Below are 15,467 nucleotides of genomic sequence, written 5' to 3'. Positions count from 1 at the left end.
GAAGCAGGCCGTCCTATTCAAATTTAGGGCATTAGGCAAATATAAGCTGCTTATTTTCTAGCTTTCAGGCTCTGAGGTTGTTTTTTCAATTCATAGAATAATAGAATTTTAATGTTGGAAGGGACTATGGAAATTATCTAGTCCTACTTCCTTATCTTACACATAAGAAAATTGAGATCATTCTTTTCTTGTGGAGCCAGCCAAAATTAAAAGTATAACTCAATGCAATACTTCTATTTATATATTTAGGCTTCTAAGATACCTGTTGCTACAAATGAAATTCCATTTCAAAAGTCACAGAAATTTCTATTCTTATAATAAAACTGCACTGTGTCCTTAGATAACATCGCCACAAGAGAACTCAAACTTGTCTCTAAGAATCTAACTCATGCTAAGTGAGAAATGGTAGTGCCAGAATCAATCAAACTCTAAGCATCTCTAAAGCGAGGCTTATATCTTACTTGGCTTCATAGTCCTAACCACGAGCAGAGTAACTATCACACAGTAGGTGTTTTCTTTTAATGTGTTCATTGGTTGAATGAATGAATGATTGCTCTAAATATTAGTGTAGCAAAGTGAACACAAGGAGAAGCAAACCATGAAAATCCTTCCTGGGCTAGTTTGCCTTACTCAGCCGCACTTCGGGGTGTTTATCAGCACTTGGATTCACAGTGGTTTGTCATCACAGGATTTTACCTGAAGTTCTTACAAGAATAGGTACCACCCTTACAGGTTTCTATTCTTAATGCTCTAAAAGTGTATTGGAAACAGGCCAATGGCAGCATGACTGAAAGCAAACCTGCCATTAACTAAAGACATTTCAAACCTACATAACCATTTACACAGCCCTCGTTCTCTTTCCACTTTAATTTAAGCTTATTTCACCACAGAATCATACGGTTATTTAAACTAAATGTTGCTGTTTGGAATCCAAACAAGCATGAAGACTTGCTCTATCCCCACGTGCTCCCAGTCTTTCCTCAATTTTCTTAGGTCAAATGAAGCTATAGAAATTTGAACATCTTACCATCCAGATGGTCCACGTAACAATACACATCATAAGTTTCATGAGTAGCACGGAGTCCGTAGGTCCTGACTCCTTCCTTCCCCATCATATCTCCATAACAGCCTTCTCGGGGAGTCCGGATGGGATACCTGGGGAAATAAAGGACTAGTAGGTAGCACTTTATTCTCGCTCCAAATAGATGAATTAAAGCTGGTGGCCCCCAGACCGCTCACCTAACACTCTGATCAGACAGCCAGCCTGCGTCACATTGCTCAAATCCATCTTCATAGGCGGCATACAGCTGCTCTGGGGTTGCTATGACAGCCCCAACATCCAAACAAGCCTTCCGTGCCATCTCAAAATTCAGACTGTACCTGCTGGTCGCTGCCCTGTAGTGAAACACAACCCCTGCAAAGATAGCAGCAAACAATTATGGGCAAGTTCAAGTCTCTCACCATACTGTGCAGTTTCTCGTTGGAGTAATACGTCAAATTACTTGCTAACTCGGTAATAACCTCATGATACTTCTTTATTTTTACTTTATTTTATGTAGCATTATGCAAAATTATGGTGATCTGAGGAGCCCCAGAAATGTTGTTCCCTTAGGTGTCCTACTCTGCTCCATTAGAGTTTCAAGAATTTTCTGTTCCCATGTAAACAATCTAAAAAAAAAAAAGATTTAAGCCACTAAATCCCAAATGGTGACTAGTTGTCCTAATTGCAGGTAGTATTCAGGCTATTATGGGAACCTTGGACAATTAAATGGAGTAGGTGCTGCAAGAGATACAGAGTTAAGGGGGCCACAAGATCAACTTCTCCTACTTCATGTTTTTACTCAGGGCCAACTCAATAGAAGCACATGGAGCCTTCACCAGCACCACTTCCTACAAACATGAAACATTGTAATATTTACTTCCAGAGACAATATACTAAAATGGAAAAGACGCTGGACTAGGTATGAGTGAGAAGGCCTGTTCCAATCCCTAATTTGCTCCTTAATCATATATAAGTCTTAATTTTCCCCTTCATAAAGTATAACTAATATTGCTTAGGTTATTTGATTGATAGGAAGGTCAAATTAGATAAAGAATTTTAAAATGTCAGATAGGCTGCTGTGATAAATGTTTATCATATTTATAATTTAGGGTCTCCACTTTGACAGGTAAGATGTATGATTTTTATCCCAAAGGAGGCCTGAAATAAAATTCTCCAGACTCCCATGGGCAGAAGCCAGGCATCCAGATATGTGCCTCAAATTCCACTTTGTTGTATTTTAGGAGTTACATAAACTAGTGGTTCTTGAACTGTGTTTCAGGGCTCAAAGAATTGTCAAAGCCCTGAGGAAAGAGCAGCTGAAGGGGTGGAGCTCTGGTCCTCTTCTCCTACTTTAGCAAGAGCATCTCCATTTTTAACTGGAGTAAATATGGTGACTCATTTTCATAAAAGAGCAAAGTGAGTCAAGCTAATGTGCCTAGGAAGTCACTGTAAAATAGAAATTGGGGTAACTGGGTCTTATGGATGAGATTTTATTAAGTCATATCATTTAAGACCACTTTTTTGTTAGGCGGAATTAATTTTGGTTTCCAAGGTATCTTCCACTCTCCTTTTATTCCTAGTAATTTCCTGGAGTAGACAACAAGTCTCTTTCTCCCTCTCTCTCTTTCTCTCTCTCTTACAGCCTGACTTCTAGCTATAAGACTGTCTCCCACATGCCTATCCTTAGATTGTCTCTCTCTTCCAAAACAGGTATGTGCCAATAAAGTATCTACGGGGAACAGACTAGCCATGTCATAGATAAGCACCTTTGATCAGTGTCAATACAGAAAGACCTGCAGAGGCACCAAGTAGATGCACTGACAACTAACATTCATTTTCCCATTTCTGATATTGCTAAGAAAAAACTGATCAAATGCCTTTCATAAAATCTGTAGCTTTGTAGAATGACTCTAAAATTGCCAGGAAGTATATATGGTACTATCTAGTAAGTATGAAAGATAGTTTATAATGATCTCTAAGGTTTAAGCCAGACTTTGAATGGTTTTAAATTAGTCTTATGTTGATCAAAGCTTCAAATAGCCTTCTTGGTAATTAAAAATCTTCCATGTGCACTGAAGATTGGCAGTAAGGGGGCACAAAGGGGCCTCCATGACCAAGGCAGGGAATACCAGGCTGTATAAGTATCTGCAATTGCTGGGATAATTTGAAGACCTCATGGGGCTAAGGAGATTAAGTGGAGGATTTTCATTGTTTCAAAGGGGGCAAGGGGCAAATCCACTGCTAATTCTTTAATGATGAAAATTGTAAGAAGTTGTAAACTTCTTGTTGGATTTTAAAAACATATATGTATATATAAATTTATATGCAATGTGTATCTAACACCATATATATATATATATATATATATATGGTATGTTACATTATACAAAAAGAGGAAGAGAGAGATCAGTAGAAAAAACAATACTAGACAAACCAAAGTAAATGATAAAAAGGTTAAAAGAGCAAAGAGCCCAGGGTGTTTAGTGGATGCCTGGAAAACATAAAAATAGATTTATAGAAGGGAGCGATAGAATCTGAATGGAAAAGGATGTTCAGAAAATTAATCTGTCACATCTGAAATTCAAAATATTTCCTTTTGGCTACACAAGAAAGAGTTTTAATAAAACCCTTTGTATATATTTCTGAAAGGTAAATATTTTATAGGGAAGTGGAGGGTTGGAAGAAAAATCTGTTCCATCATGTCTGGGTATTAGAATTTTGCTTAATAACTTGCCAAAATATTTTTCTTCCAAGAGCTATGGCATTATGTGTGTACCCAATTAAAGCAATTTTTCTTTGCTTTGTCTCCTAACTTAAATTCAAATGACATACAAACCACCACTGAACATGGGCTAAAACTAAAATGTCTCATTGCAAGACAGTGGATAACAACCAGTGCATTGACCTTAAAAAAAATTCACTGAGTTCTTGTTTTGATCCAATTCAACTGTTTATTGAGTCCTAGCCTTTTCAAAGCACTATGATATAGACCATGGTACTTATTAGGTGCCTTATTTCTTCAATGTAAGTTAAGATATTATTTATATTTCTTAAAAGCAAATTCAAAGATTTTACTAATCATCCTAGGAGAGTGAGAAAAAGGAGGAAAGGGGTTTTTTCCTGTGTGTGTGTATGTATATATCTGTATGTGTGTATGTGTATGTGTATGCATGTATATGCACATATACACATATGTAAAAATTAAAACAAAATGTAGAACAGTCTTTACAGTCTTAAAAAATAACCACTGATAGGTCTCAATAATGAAGTAATGATTCTTGAGCTATAAACCATGTCTTGAGGTATTCATTATATCTAGTATAAAGTCACCTTCCTTGATTCCTGAACAAATAACAGTTCATTTTTGGTGAAAGACATGGACTTTTGGGTTGATTGATGTTTTTCCCCTTGTCCAAACCCTGAGCAATGGCTACTTTTGAATATTGTTTCACCACACTTCTGAACCAGGTATCATGTTATACTACCTTCTTCTAGATTCCCAAAGCCTTACCCTCCACAGCCAATGACACCGTGTCCTGTGTGTCTTCAATCCCATACATGACGTCGCAGCGGTAGAGGCCTGCATCACTGGCCAGCAGTTTGACCATGGTGAGTGAGGCATCGCCCACGTCCTCGGGATGTGTAGGCACCGACACTCTCCCTTTGTAGCCCTGACCAATCTTGATATTCCCATTTTGGGCCACTAGAACAGTAGTCTCCTTTAAATCTTTTCCACTCTTGTCCAATTCAATCTTAGACCATTTGATTCGGAGAAATTCGCTGGTGGTGTTGTAACTGGGTGGTAAGGTAGGCATGGTTGAAAAATGACAAGGTAGGTTGACTTTTCCAGAGAGGGAGCCCTTAACAGGTGGGCTTTTTTCCACTTTGACTAGAGGAAAGAGAAAATACTAAATTAACAAACTGAGTCTGTTAAATATGTGAATGGATAAGAACCATTACAGGGGGTTGGTTACATCCTCAATATGTGAAATAATTAGAATGATTTTATATACAGAGAATAGTACACAATTTCAGTAATGTTTTATAACAAAGACAGGGATTAATAATGCTTATTTTTTTATGTGCTAAAAATATGGTATTCATTTTAAAGTATTTGTAACTTATTGTTTAACATGAACAAAATAAGTGATAAAATAAGGCAAGTGTAGGAAGACAAGGAATCAAGGGCAAGAGAAGACCAGACTTAAGCAATGCAGATTTAAAAGACTGGACCAATGTTAGGAAGAACAGTTAAAAAACAAATTCAAGTCTACAGGTCAGAAGAAGAAAAATGATTAAGTTAACTGCCACATTACCTTAGAGGAAATGAAAACAACTCAAAGGGGAAGTGAAAATTTTAAAACATACTTCAGTAGACTTTAAAATTTTAAAACATACTTCAGTAAAACAGGGGGAAGTCCAGCACTTGAAGAACGCTCTTTGGTTCAGTGTTTGAACCAAAGACTTTCATTGTAATGAGAAATCCAGCTGCAATCACTTTGCAGTGAAACATTACCTCTAGATTATATCCTGGCCTAGGTGGGGTGGGGTGGGGGGGAAGTTAGTGTCTGTTCACCTAACCTTCTAAAGTATCCATCTACAGAATGCCTTTCTGTTTAAGCCCTTAAACTTTTAATGAGAAGGAACACATTGACTACAATTTAATACCATTACATGCAAAAAACCCACATTCTTTCACTCTTATAGGAATCTATACCTCTCCTCTCCCTTTTTCCCCCATCTTCCAGTCTCTACTAGTTGGGTAGACAATGTGTTGGTAATAAGAATAGAAATTATCATTAGTGCACAAGGAACTCCCAGTTCATGCAAATATGATGAATAGTAATAGTAGCCTCTAGGTGGAGTGAAATAATGTTAATCAACAAAATGATATGTATCTAACACTTGGTGTATTAGTGCTTAAAGGCATTAGTAACACACATCTCAAAATGGACATGCATTAGAAATGATACAGATGCTAAGGAATGAAGTTTAACTTCAAAAAGATTAGATCCCATTAGGGAGATGAAGACAACAAAAAGATATTTTGTACTTTTTTGCCAAGAAAAGGGGTCCTGAGAAATGAAGGGGTGAAAATTTTATGAACTAAAAATCTCCTAATTTATATTCATCATATGTTCTAGGAAATCCCATCTTCCTTCCTGAAGAATTATAGAATATTAACTTCACAAATAAAAGATTGCTTTTTAAATGGAGAATAAACATCTTTACCATCAACATCAATTATGATATAAATTATGAGACCCTTTATGATTTCTTTTAAAATGAGTTTAAGATAAGTGACTTTCAATTCCTTAATATTTATTACTAAATTACAGTTCTTTTCACAATTTTAGAGGTATAGGGGCAGATATGAGATCCACCTCTATCTATCTGATTGGGAGGTTTCTGACACTTAGAGCATTACTCAATAACTGTGCTGTAAGGAAAAAATATATTAGAACAAACTTACATCAGCAGGCAATTTCCCAAGGGTTATTTATTGTTCTGGATGTTTACAGATACAAGAAAATTAAACAAGAAAATTAAAAGCTTCAGTTGGATGTAAATAAATGTTCATGTAGAATCCCATCTTAACAACAGGATTAACAAAAAGCTGTGTGGCCAAGACTTTTGTGTATGAAATCTTGGGTCATAATGCACTGGGTAACAAGAACTAAGTTTACCAAATCTAAATATTTTAAGAGAGAAATTTAGTAGAAATTTAGAAATTTAGTTCACAGGATAATGTTTACCAACTATGCAAGCTAAAAAAAACAAAAAAAACAAAAAAAACTGCTACCTGCAAGAACTTGTCTGAAACTCTGACAATGCAAGAAATAAAAATGAATGCTAACAAAAATTCACTATTCCCGGAGAGACTGGTTCAAGATGGCGGAGTAGAAGGACGTGCTCTCACTCCCTCTTACAAGAACACCAGAATCACAACTAACTGCTGAACAATCATCAACAGGAAGACACTGGAACTCACCAAAAAATATACCCCACTCCAAAGACAAAGGAGAAGACACAATGAGATGGTAGGAGGGGAGCAATCACGATAAAATCAAATGCCATAACTGCTGGGTGGGTGACTCACAAACTGGAGAATACTTATACCACAGAAGTCCACCCACTGGAGTGAAGGTTCTGAGCCCCACGTCAGGCTTCCCAATCTGGGGATCCAGCAACAGGAGGAGGAATTCCTAGAGAATCTGACTTTGAAAGCTAGTGGGATTTGATTGCAGGACTTTGACAGGACTGGGGGAAACAGAGACTCCACTCTTGGAGGGCACACACAAAGTAGTGTGCTCATTGGGACCCAGGGGAAGGAGCAGTGACCCCATAGGAGACTGAACCAGACCTACCTGCTAGTGTTGGAGGGTCTTCTGCAGAGGCGGGGGGTGGCTGTGTCTTACCATGAGGACAAGGACACTGGCAGCAGAAGTTCTGGGAAATACTCCTTGGCGTGAGCCCTCCCAGAGTCTGCCATTAGCCCCACCAAAGAGCCTGGGAAGGATACAGTGTTGGGTTGCCGTAGGCCAAACAACCAACAGGCAGGGAACCCAGCCCTACCCATCAGCAGACGAGTGGATTAAAGTTTTACTGAGCTCTGCCCACCAAAGCAACAGCCAGCTCTACCCACCACCAGTCCCTCCCATCAGGAAACTTGCACAAGCCTCTTAAATAGCTTCATCCACCAGAGGGCAGACAGCAGAAGCAAGAAGAACTACAATCCTGCAGCCTGTGGAACAAAAACCACATTCACAGAAAGATAGACAAGATGCAAAGGCAGAGGGCTATGTACCGGATGAAGGAAAAAGATAAAACTCAAGAAAAACAACTAAATGAAGTGGAGATAGGCAACCTTCCAGAAAAGGAATTCAGAATAATGATAGTGAGGATGATCCAGGACCTCGGAAAAAGAATGGAGGCAAAGATCGAGAAGATGCAAGAAATGTTTAACAAAGATCTGAAGAATTAAAGAAGAAATGAACAGAGATGAACAACACAACTGAAATGAAAAATACACTACAAGGAATCAATAGCAGAATAACTGAGGCAGAACGGATAAGTGACCTGGAAGACAGAATGGTGGAATTCACTGCTGCAGAACAGATTAAAGAATAAAGAATGAAAAGAAATGAAGACAGCCTAAGAGACCTCTGGGACAACATTAAACGCAACAACATTCTCATTATAGGGGTCCCAGAAGGAGAAGAGAGAAATGACCTGAGAAAATATCTGAAGAGATTATAGTCAAAAACTTCCCTAACATGGAAAAGGAAATAGCCACCCAAGTCCAGGAAGTGCAGAGTCCCATACAGGATAAACCCAAGGAGAAACACGGCAAGACACATAGTAATCAAAGTGGCAAAAATTAAAGACAAAGAAAAATTATTGAAAGCAGCAAGGGAAAAATGACAACATACAAGGGAACTCCCATAAGGTTAACAGTCGATTTCTCAGCAGAAACTCTACAAGCCAGGAGGGAGTGGCATGATATACTTAAAGTAATGAAAGAGAAGCACCTACAACCAAGATTACTCTACCCAGCAAGGATCTCATTCAGATTCAATGGAGAAATCAAAAGTTTTACAGACAAGCAAAAGCTAAGAGAATTCAGCACTACCAAACCAGCTCTACAACAAATGCTAAAGGAACTTCTCTAAGTGGGAAACACAAGAGAAGAAAAGGACCTACAAAAACAAACCCAAAACAATTAAGAAAATGGTAATAAGAACATACATATCGATAATTACCTTAAACATGAATGGATTAAATGCTCCAACCAAAAGACACAGGCTTGCCGAATGGATACAAAAACAAGACCCATATATATGCTGTCTATGAGAGACCCACTACAGACCTAGGGACACATTCAGACTGAAAGTGAGGGAATGGAAAAAGATATTCCATGCAAATGGAAATCCAAAGAAAGCTGGAGTAGCAATACTCATATCAGATAAAATAGACTTTAAAATAAAGAATGTTACAAGAGACAAGGAAGGACACTACATAATGACCAAGGGACCAAGCCAAGAAAAGCTATAACAATTATAAATATACATGCACACAACATAGGAGCACCTCAATACATACGGCAACTGCTAACAACTCTAAAAGAGGAAATCTTAGAGAAAGAAGAACAAAAAAACCCCAAAGTTAGCAGAAGGAAAGAAATCATAAAGATCAGATTAGAAATAAATGAAAAAGAAATGAAGGAAACAATAGCAAAGATCAATAAAACTAAAAGCTGATTCTTTGAGAAGACAAAAAAATTGACAAACCATTAGCCAGACTCATCAAGAAAAAAAGGGAGAAGATTCAAATCAATAGAATTAGAAATGAAAAAGGAGAAGTAACAACTGACACTGCAGAAATATAAAGGATCATGAGAGATTACTACAAGCAACTCTATGCCAATAAAATGGACAACTTGGAAGAAATGGACAAATTCTTAGAAATGCACAACCTGCCGAGACTGAACCAGGAAGAAATAGAAAATATGAACAGACCAATCACAAGCACTGAAATTGAAACTGGGATTAAAAATCTTCCAACAAACAAAAGCCCAGGACCAGATGCCTTCACAGGCGAATTCTATCAAACATTTAGAGAAGAGCTAACACCTACCCTTCTCAAACTCTTCCAAAATATTGCAGAGGGAGGAACACTCCACAACTCATTCTATGAGGCCACCATCACCCTGATACCAAAACCAGACAAAGACGTCACAAAGAAAGAAAACTACAGGCCAATATCACTGATGAACATAGATGCAAAAATCCTCAACAAAATAATAGCAAACAGAATCCAACAGCACATTAAAAGGATCATACACCATGATCAAGTGGGGTTTATTCCAGGAATGCAAGGATTCTTCAATATACGCAAATCAATCAACGTTATACACCATATTAACAAATTGAAGGAGAAAAACCATATGATCATCTCAATAGATGCAGAGAAAGCTTTCGACAAAATTCAACACCCATTTATGATAAAAGCCCTGCAGAAAGTAGGCATAGAGGAAACTTTCCTCAACATAATAAAGGCCATATATGACAAACCTACAGCCAACATCGTCCTCAATGGTGAAAACTGAAACCATTTCCACTAAGATCAGGAAGAAGACAAGGTTGCCTATTCTCACCACTATTATTCAACATAGTTTTGGAAGTTTTAGCCACAGCAATCAGAGAAGAAATAGAAATAAAAGGAATCCAAATCGGAAAAGAAGAAGTAAAGCTGTCACTGTTTGCAGATGACATGATACTATACATAGAGAATCCTAAAGATGCTACCAGAAAACTACTAGAGCTAATCAATGAATCTGGTAAAGTAGCAGGATACAAAATTAATGCACAGAAATCTCTTGCATTCCTATACACGAATGATGAAAAATCTGAAAGAGAAATTAAGAAAACACTCCCATTTACCATTGCAACAAAAAGAATAAAATATCTAGGAATAAACCTACCTAAGGAGACAAAAGATCTATATGAAGAAAATTATAAGACACTGATGAAAGAAATTAAAGATGATACAAACAGATGGAGAGATATACCATGTTCTTGGATTGGAAGAATCAACATTGTGAAAATGACTCTACTACCCAAAGCAATCTACAGATTCAATGCAATCCCTATCAAACTACCACTGGCATTTTTCACAGAACTAGAACAAAAAATTTCACAATTTGCCTGGAAACACAAAAGACCCTGAATAGCCAAAGCAACCTTGAGAAAGAAAAATGGAGCTGGAGGAATCAGGATCCCTGGCTTCAGACTATACTACAAAGCTACAGTAATCAAGACAGTATGGTACTGGCACAACAACAGAAATATAGATCAATGGAACAGGATAGAAAGCCCAGAGATAAACCCACACACATATGGTCACCTTATCTTTGATAAAGGAGGCAAGCATATACAGTGGAGAAAAGACAGCCTCTTCAATAAGTGGTGCTGGGAAAACTGGACAGGTACATGTAAAAGTATGAAATTAGAACACTCCCTAACACCATACACAAAAATAAACTCAAAATGGATTAAGGACCTTAATGTAAGGGCAGACACTATCAAACTCTTAGAAGAAAACATAGGCAGAACACTCTATGACATAAATCACACAGCAAGATCCTTTTTGACCCAGCTCCTAGAGAAATGGAAATAAAAACAAAAATAAACAAGTGGGACCTAATGAAACTTAAAAGCTTTTGCACAGCAAAGGAAACCATAAACAAGACAAAAAGACAACACTAAGAATGGGAGAAAATATTTACAAATGAAGCAACTGACAAAGGATTAATCTCCAAGATTTACAAGCAGCTCATGCAGCTCAATAACAAAAAAACAAACAACCCAATCCAAAAATGGGCAGAAGACCTAAATAGACATTTCTCCAAAGAAGATATACAGATTGCCAACAGACACATGAAAGAATGCTCAACATCATTAATCATTAGAGAAAGGCAAATAAAACTACAATGAGATATCATCTCACACAGGTCAGAATGGCCATCATCAAAAAAGCTAGAAACAATAAATGCTGGAGAGGGTGTGGAGAAAAGGGAACCCTCTTGCACTGTTGGTGGGAATGTAAATTGATACAGCCACTATGGAGAACAGTATGGAGGTTCCTTAAAAAACTAAAAATAGAACTACCATATGACCCAGCAATCCCACTACTGGGCATATACCCTGAGAAAACCAGAATTCAAAAAGAGTCATGTACCAAAATGTTCATTGCAGCTCTATTTACAATAGCCAAGACATGGAAGCAATCTAAGTGTCCATCATCCGATGAATGGATAAAGAAGATGTGGCACATATATACAATGGAATATTACTCAGCCATAAAAAGAAATGAAATTGAGTTATTATAGTGAGGTGGATGGAGTTAGAGTCTGTCATACAGAGTGAAGTAAGTCAGAAAGAGGAAAACAAAAACAGTATGCTAACACATATATATGGAATCTAAGGGGAAAAAAAAAAAAAAGGTCATGAAGAACCTAGTGGTAAGATGGGAATAAAGACAGAGACCCACTAGAGAATGGACTTGAGGATATGGGGAGGGGGAAGGGTAAGCTGTGACAAAGTGAGAGAGTGGCATGGACATATATACACTACCAAATGTAAAATAGATAGCTAGTGGGAAGCAACTGCATAGCACAGGGAGATCAGCTCAGTGCTTTGTGACCACCTAGAGGGGTGGGATAGGGAGGGTGGGAGGGAGGGAGATGTGAGAGGGAAGAGATATGGGAACATATGTATATGTATAACATTCACTTTGTTATAAAGCAGAAACTAACACACCATTGTAAAGCAATTATACTCCAATAAAGATGTTAAAAAAAAAGAAAAAGAAAAAGAAAGAGGAAATCGACAGTAACACAATAATAGTGGGGGACTTTAACACCTCACTTACACCAATGGACATATCATCCAAGCAGAAAATTAATCAGGAAACACAAGCTTTAAATGGCACAATAGGCCAGATAGATTTAACTGATATTTATAGGACATTCTATCCAAAAACAGCAGTTTACACTTTCTTCTCCAGTGCGCATGGAACATTCTCCAGGATAGATCACATCTGGGGTAACAAATCAAGCCTCAGTAAATTTAAGAAAATTGAAATCATATCAAGCATCTTTTCTGACAACAACACTATGAGATTAGAAATCAATTACAGGGGGAAAAAAACCGTAAAAAACACAAACACATTGAGGCTAAACAATACGTTACTAAATAACCAAGAGATCACTGAAGAAATCAAAGAGGAAATCAAAAAATACCTAGAGACAAATGACAATGAAAACACGATGATCCAAAACCTATGGGATGCAGCAAAAGCAGTTCTAAGAGGGAAGTTTACAGCAATACAAGCCTACCTCAAGAAACAAGAAAAATCTCAAATAAACAATCTAACCTTACACCTAAAGGAACTAGAGAAAGAAGAACAAAAAAACCCAAAGTTAGCAGAAGGAAAGAAATCTTAAAGATTGTACCAGAAATAATAGAAACAAAGAAAACAATAGCAAAGATCAATAAAACTAAAAGCTGGTTCTTTGAGAAGATAAACAACATTGATAAATCATTAGCCAGACTCATCAAGAAAAAGAGGAAGAGGGCTCAAATCAATAAAATTAGAAATAAAAAAGGAGAAATCACAACTGACACTGCAGAAATACAAAGGATTATAAGAGATTACTACAAGCAACTCTATGCCAATAAAATAGAAAACCTGGAAGAAAGGCACAAATTCTTAGAAAGGTATAACCTTCCAAGACTGAACCAGGAAGAAATAGAAAATATGAACAGACCAATCACAAGTAATGAAATTGAAACTGTGATTAAAAATCTTTCAACAAACGAAGTCCAGGACCAGATGGCTTCACAGGTGAATACTATCGAACATTTAGAGAAGAGCTAACACCCATCCTTCTCAAACTCTTCCAAAAAATTGCAGAGGGGGGAACACTCCCAAACTCATTCTATGAGGCCACCATCACCCTGATACCAAAAGCAGACAAAGATACCAGAAAAAAAGAAAATTACAGACCAATATCACTGATGAATATAGATGCAAAAATCCTCAACAAAATACTAGCAAACAGAATCCAACAACACATTAAAAGGATCATACACCATGATCAAGTGGGATTTATCCCAGGGATGCAAGGATTCTTCAGTATACCAAATCAATCAATGTGATACACCATATTAACAAATTGCAGAAGAAAAACCATATGATCATCTCAATACAGGCAGAAAAAGCTTCTGACAAAATTCAACACCCATTTATGACAAAAACTCTCCAGAAAGTGGGCATAGAGGGAACCTACCTCAACATAATAGAGGCCATATATGACACACCCACAGCAAACATCATTCTCAATGGTGAAAAACTGAAAGCATTTCCTCTAAGATCAGGAACAAGAGAAGTATGTCCACTCTCGCCACTATTATTTAACATAGTTTTGGAAGTCCTAGCCACGGCAATCAGAGAAGAAATAGAAATAAATGGAATACAAATTGGAAAAGAAGAAGTAAAATTGTCATTGTTTGCAGATGACATGATATTATACATAGAGAATCCTAAGGATGCCACCAGAAAACTACTAGAGCTAATCAATGAATTTGGTAAAGTTGCAGGATATAAAATTAATGCACAGAAATCTCTTGCATTCCTATACACTAATGATGAAAAATCTGAAAGAGAAATTAAGGAAACACTCCCATTTACCACTGCAACAAAAAGAATAAAATACCTAGGAATAAACCTACCTAGGGAGACAAAAGACCTGTATGCAGAAAACTATAAGACACTGTTGAAAGAAATTAAAGATGATACCAACAGATGGAGAGATATTCCATGTTCTTGGATAGGAAGAATCAATATTGTGAAAATGACTATACTACCCAAAGCAAACTACAGATTCAATGCAATCCCTATCAAATTACCAATGGTATTTTTTACAGAACTAGAACAAAAAAATCTTAAAATGTGTATGGAGACACAAAAGACCCCAAATAGCCAAAGCAGTCTTGAGGGAAAAAAACGGAGCTGGAGGAATCAGGCTCCCTGACTTCAGGCTATACCACAAAGCTACAGTAATCAAGACAATATGGTACTGGCACAACAACAGAAATATAGATCAATGGAACAGGATAGAAAGCCCAGAGAGAAACCCATGCACCTATGGTCAACTAATCTATGAAAAAGGAGGCAGGGATATACAATGGAGAAAAGACAGTCTCTTCAATAAGTGGTGCTGGGAAAACTGGACAGCAACATGTAAAAGAATGAAATTAGAACACTCCCTAACACCATACACAAAAATAAACACAAAATGGATTAAGGACCTTAATGTAAGACCGGACACTTTAAAACTCTTAGAGGAAAACATAGGAAGAACACTCTTTGACATAAATCTCAGCAAGATCTTTTTTGATCCACCTCCTAGAGTAATGGAAATAAAAACAAAAATAAACAAATGGGACCTAATGAAACTTCAAAGCTTTTGCAAAGCAAAGGAAACTACAAACAAGACAAAAAGACAACCCTCAGAATGGGAGAAAATATTTGCAAATGAATCAACAGACAAAGGATTAATCTCCAAAGTATATAAACAGCTCATGCAGCTCAATATTAAAAAGACAAACAACCCAATCAAAAAATGGGCAGAAGACCTAAATAGACATTTCTCCAAATAGGACATACAGATGGCCAAGAGGCACACGAAAAGCTGCTCAACATCACTAATTATTAGAGAAATGCAAATCAAAACTACATTGAGGTATCACCTCACGCCGGTTAGAATGGGCATCATCAGAATATCTGCAACCAACAAATGCTGGAGAGGGTGTGGAGAAAAGGGAACCCTGTTGCACCGTTGGTGGGAATGTAAATTGAT

At 37.2% G+C, this 15,467-nt stretch overlaps 1 protein-coding gene across 2 annotated transcripts in view; it reads right to left on the bottom strand.

Moving 5' to 3' along the window:
- Positions 1 to 15,467, bottom strand: part of VCAN (versican) — a 115,554-nt gene that overhangs the window by 83,512 nt on the left and 16,575 nt on the right. For both annotated transcript variants that reach the window (XM_082374667.1, XM_082374668.1), the window contains exons 3-5: positions 4,554 to 4,931; positions 1,240 to 1,414; positions 1,028 to 1,155 (exon numbers count right to left, since the gene is read on the bottom strand). In XM_082374667.1, coding sequence (XP_082230793.1) covers positions 1,028 to 1,155; positions 1,240 to 1,414; positions 4,554 to 4,931 — 681 coding nt within the window. The remainder of the gene's footprint in view (positions 1 to 1,027; positions 1,156 to 1,239; positions 1,415 to 4,553; positions 4,932 to 15,467) is intronic.

Source organism: Balaenoptera borealis (genome assembly GCF_965194805.1).
Source record: "Balaenoptera borealis genome assembly, chromosome: 2".
NCBI classification, from domain to species: domain Eukaryota; kingdom Metazoa; phylum Chordata; class Mammalia; order Artiodactyla; family Balaenopteridae; genus Balaenoptera; species Balaenoptera borealis.
The sequence above is the reverse complement of the archived record's forward strand: the minus strand, read 5'-3'. Positions and strand labels throughout refer to the sequence as shown.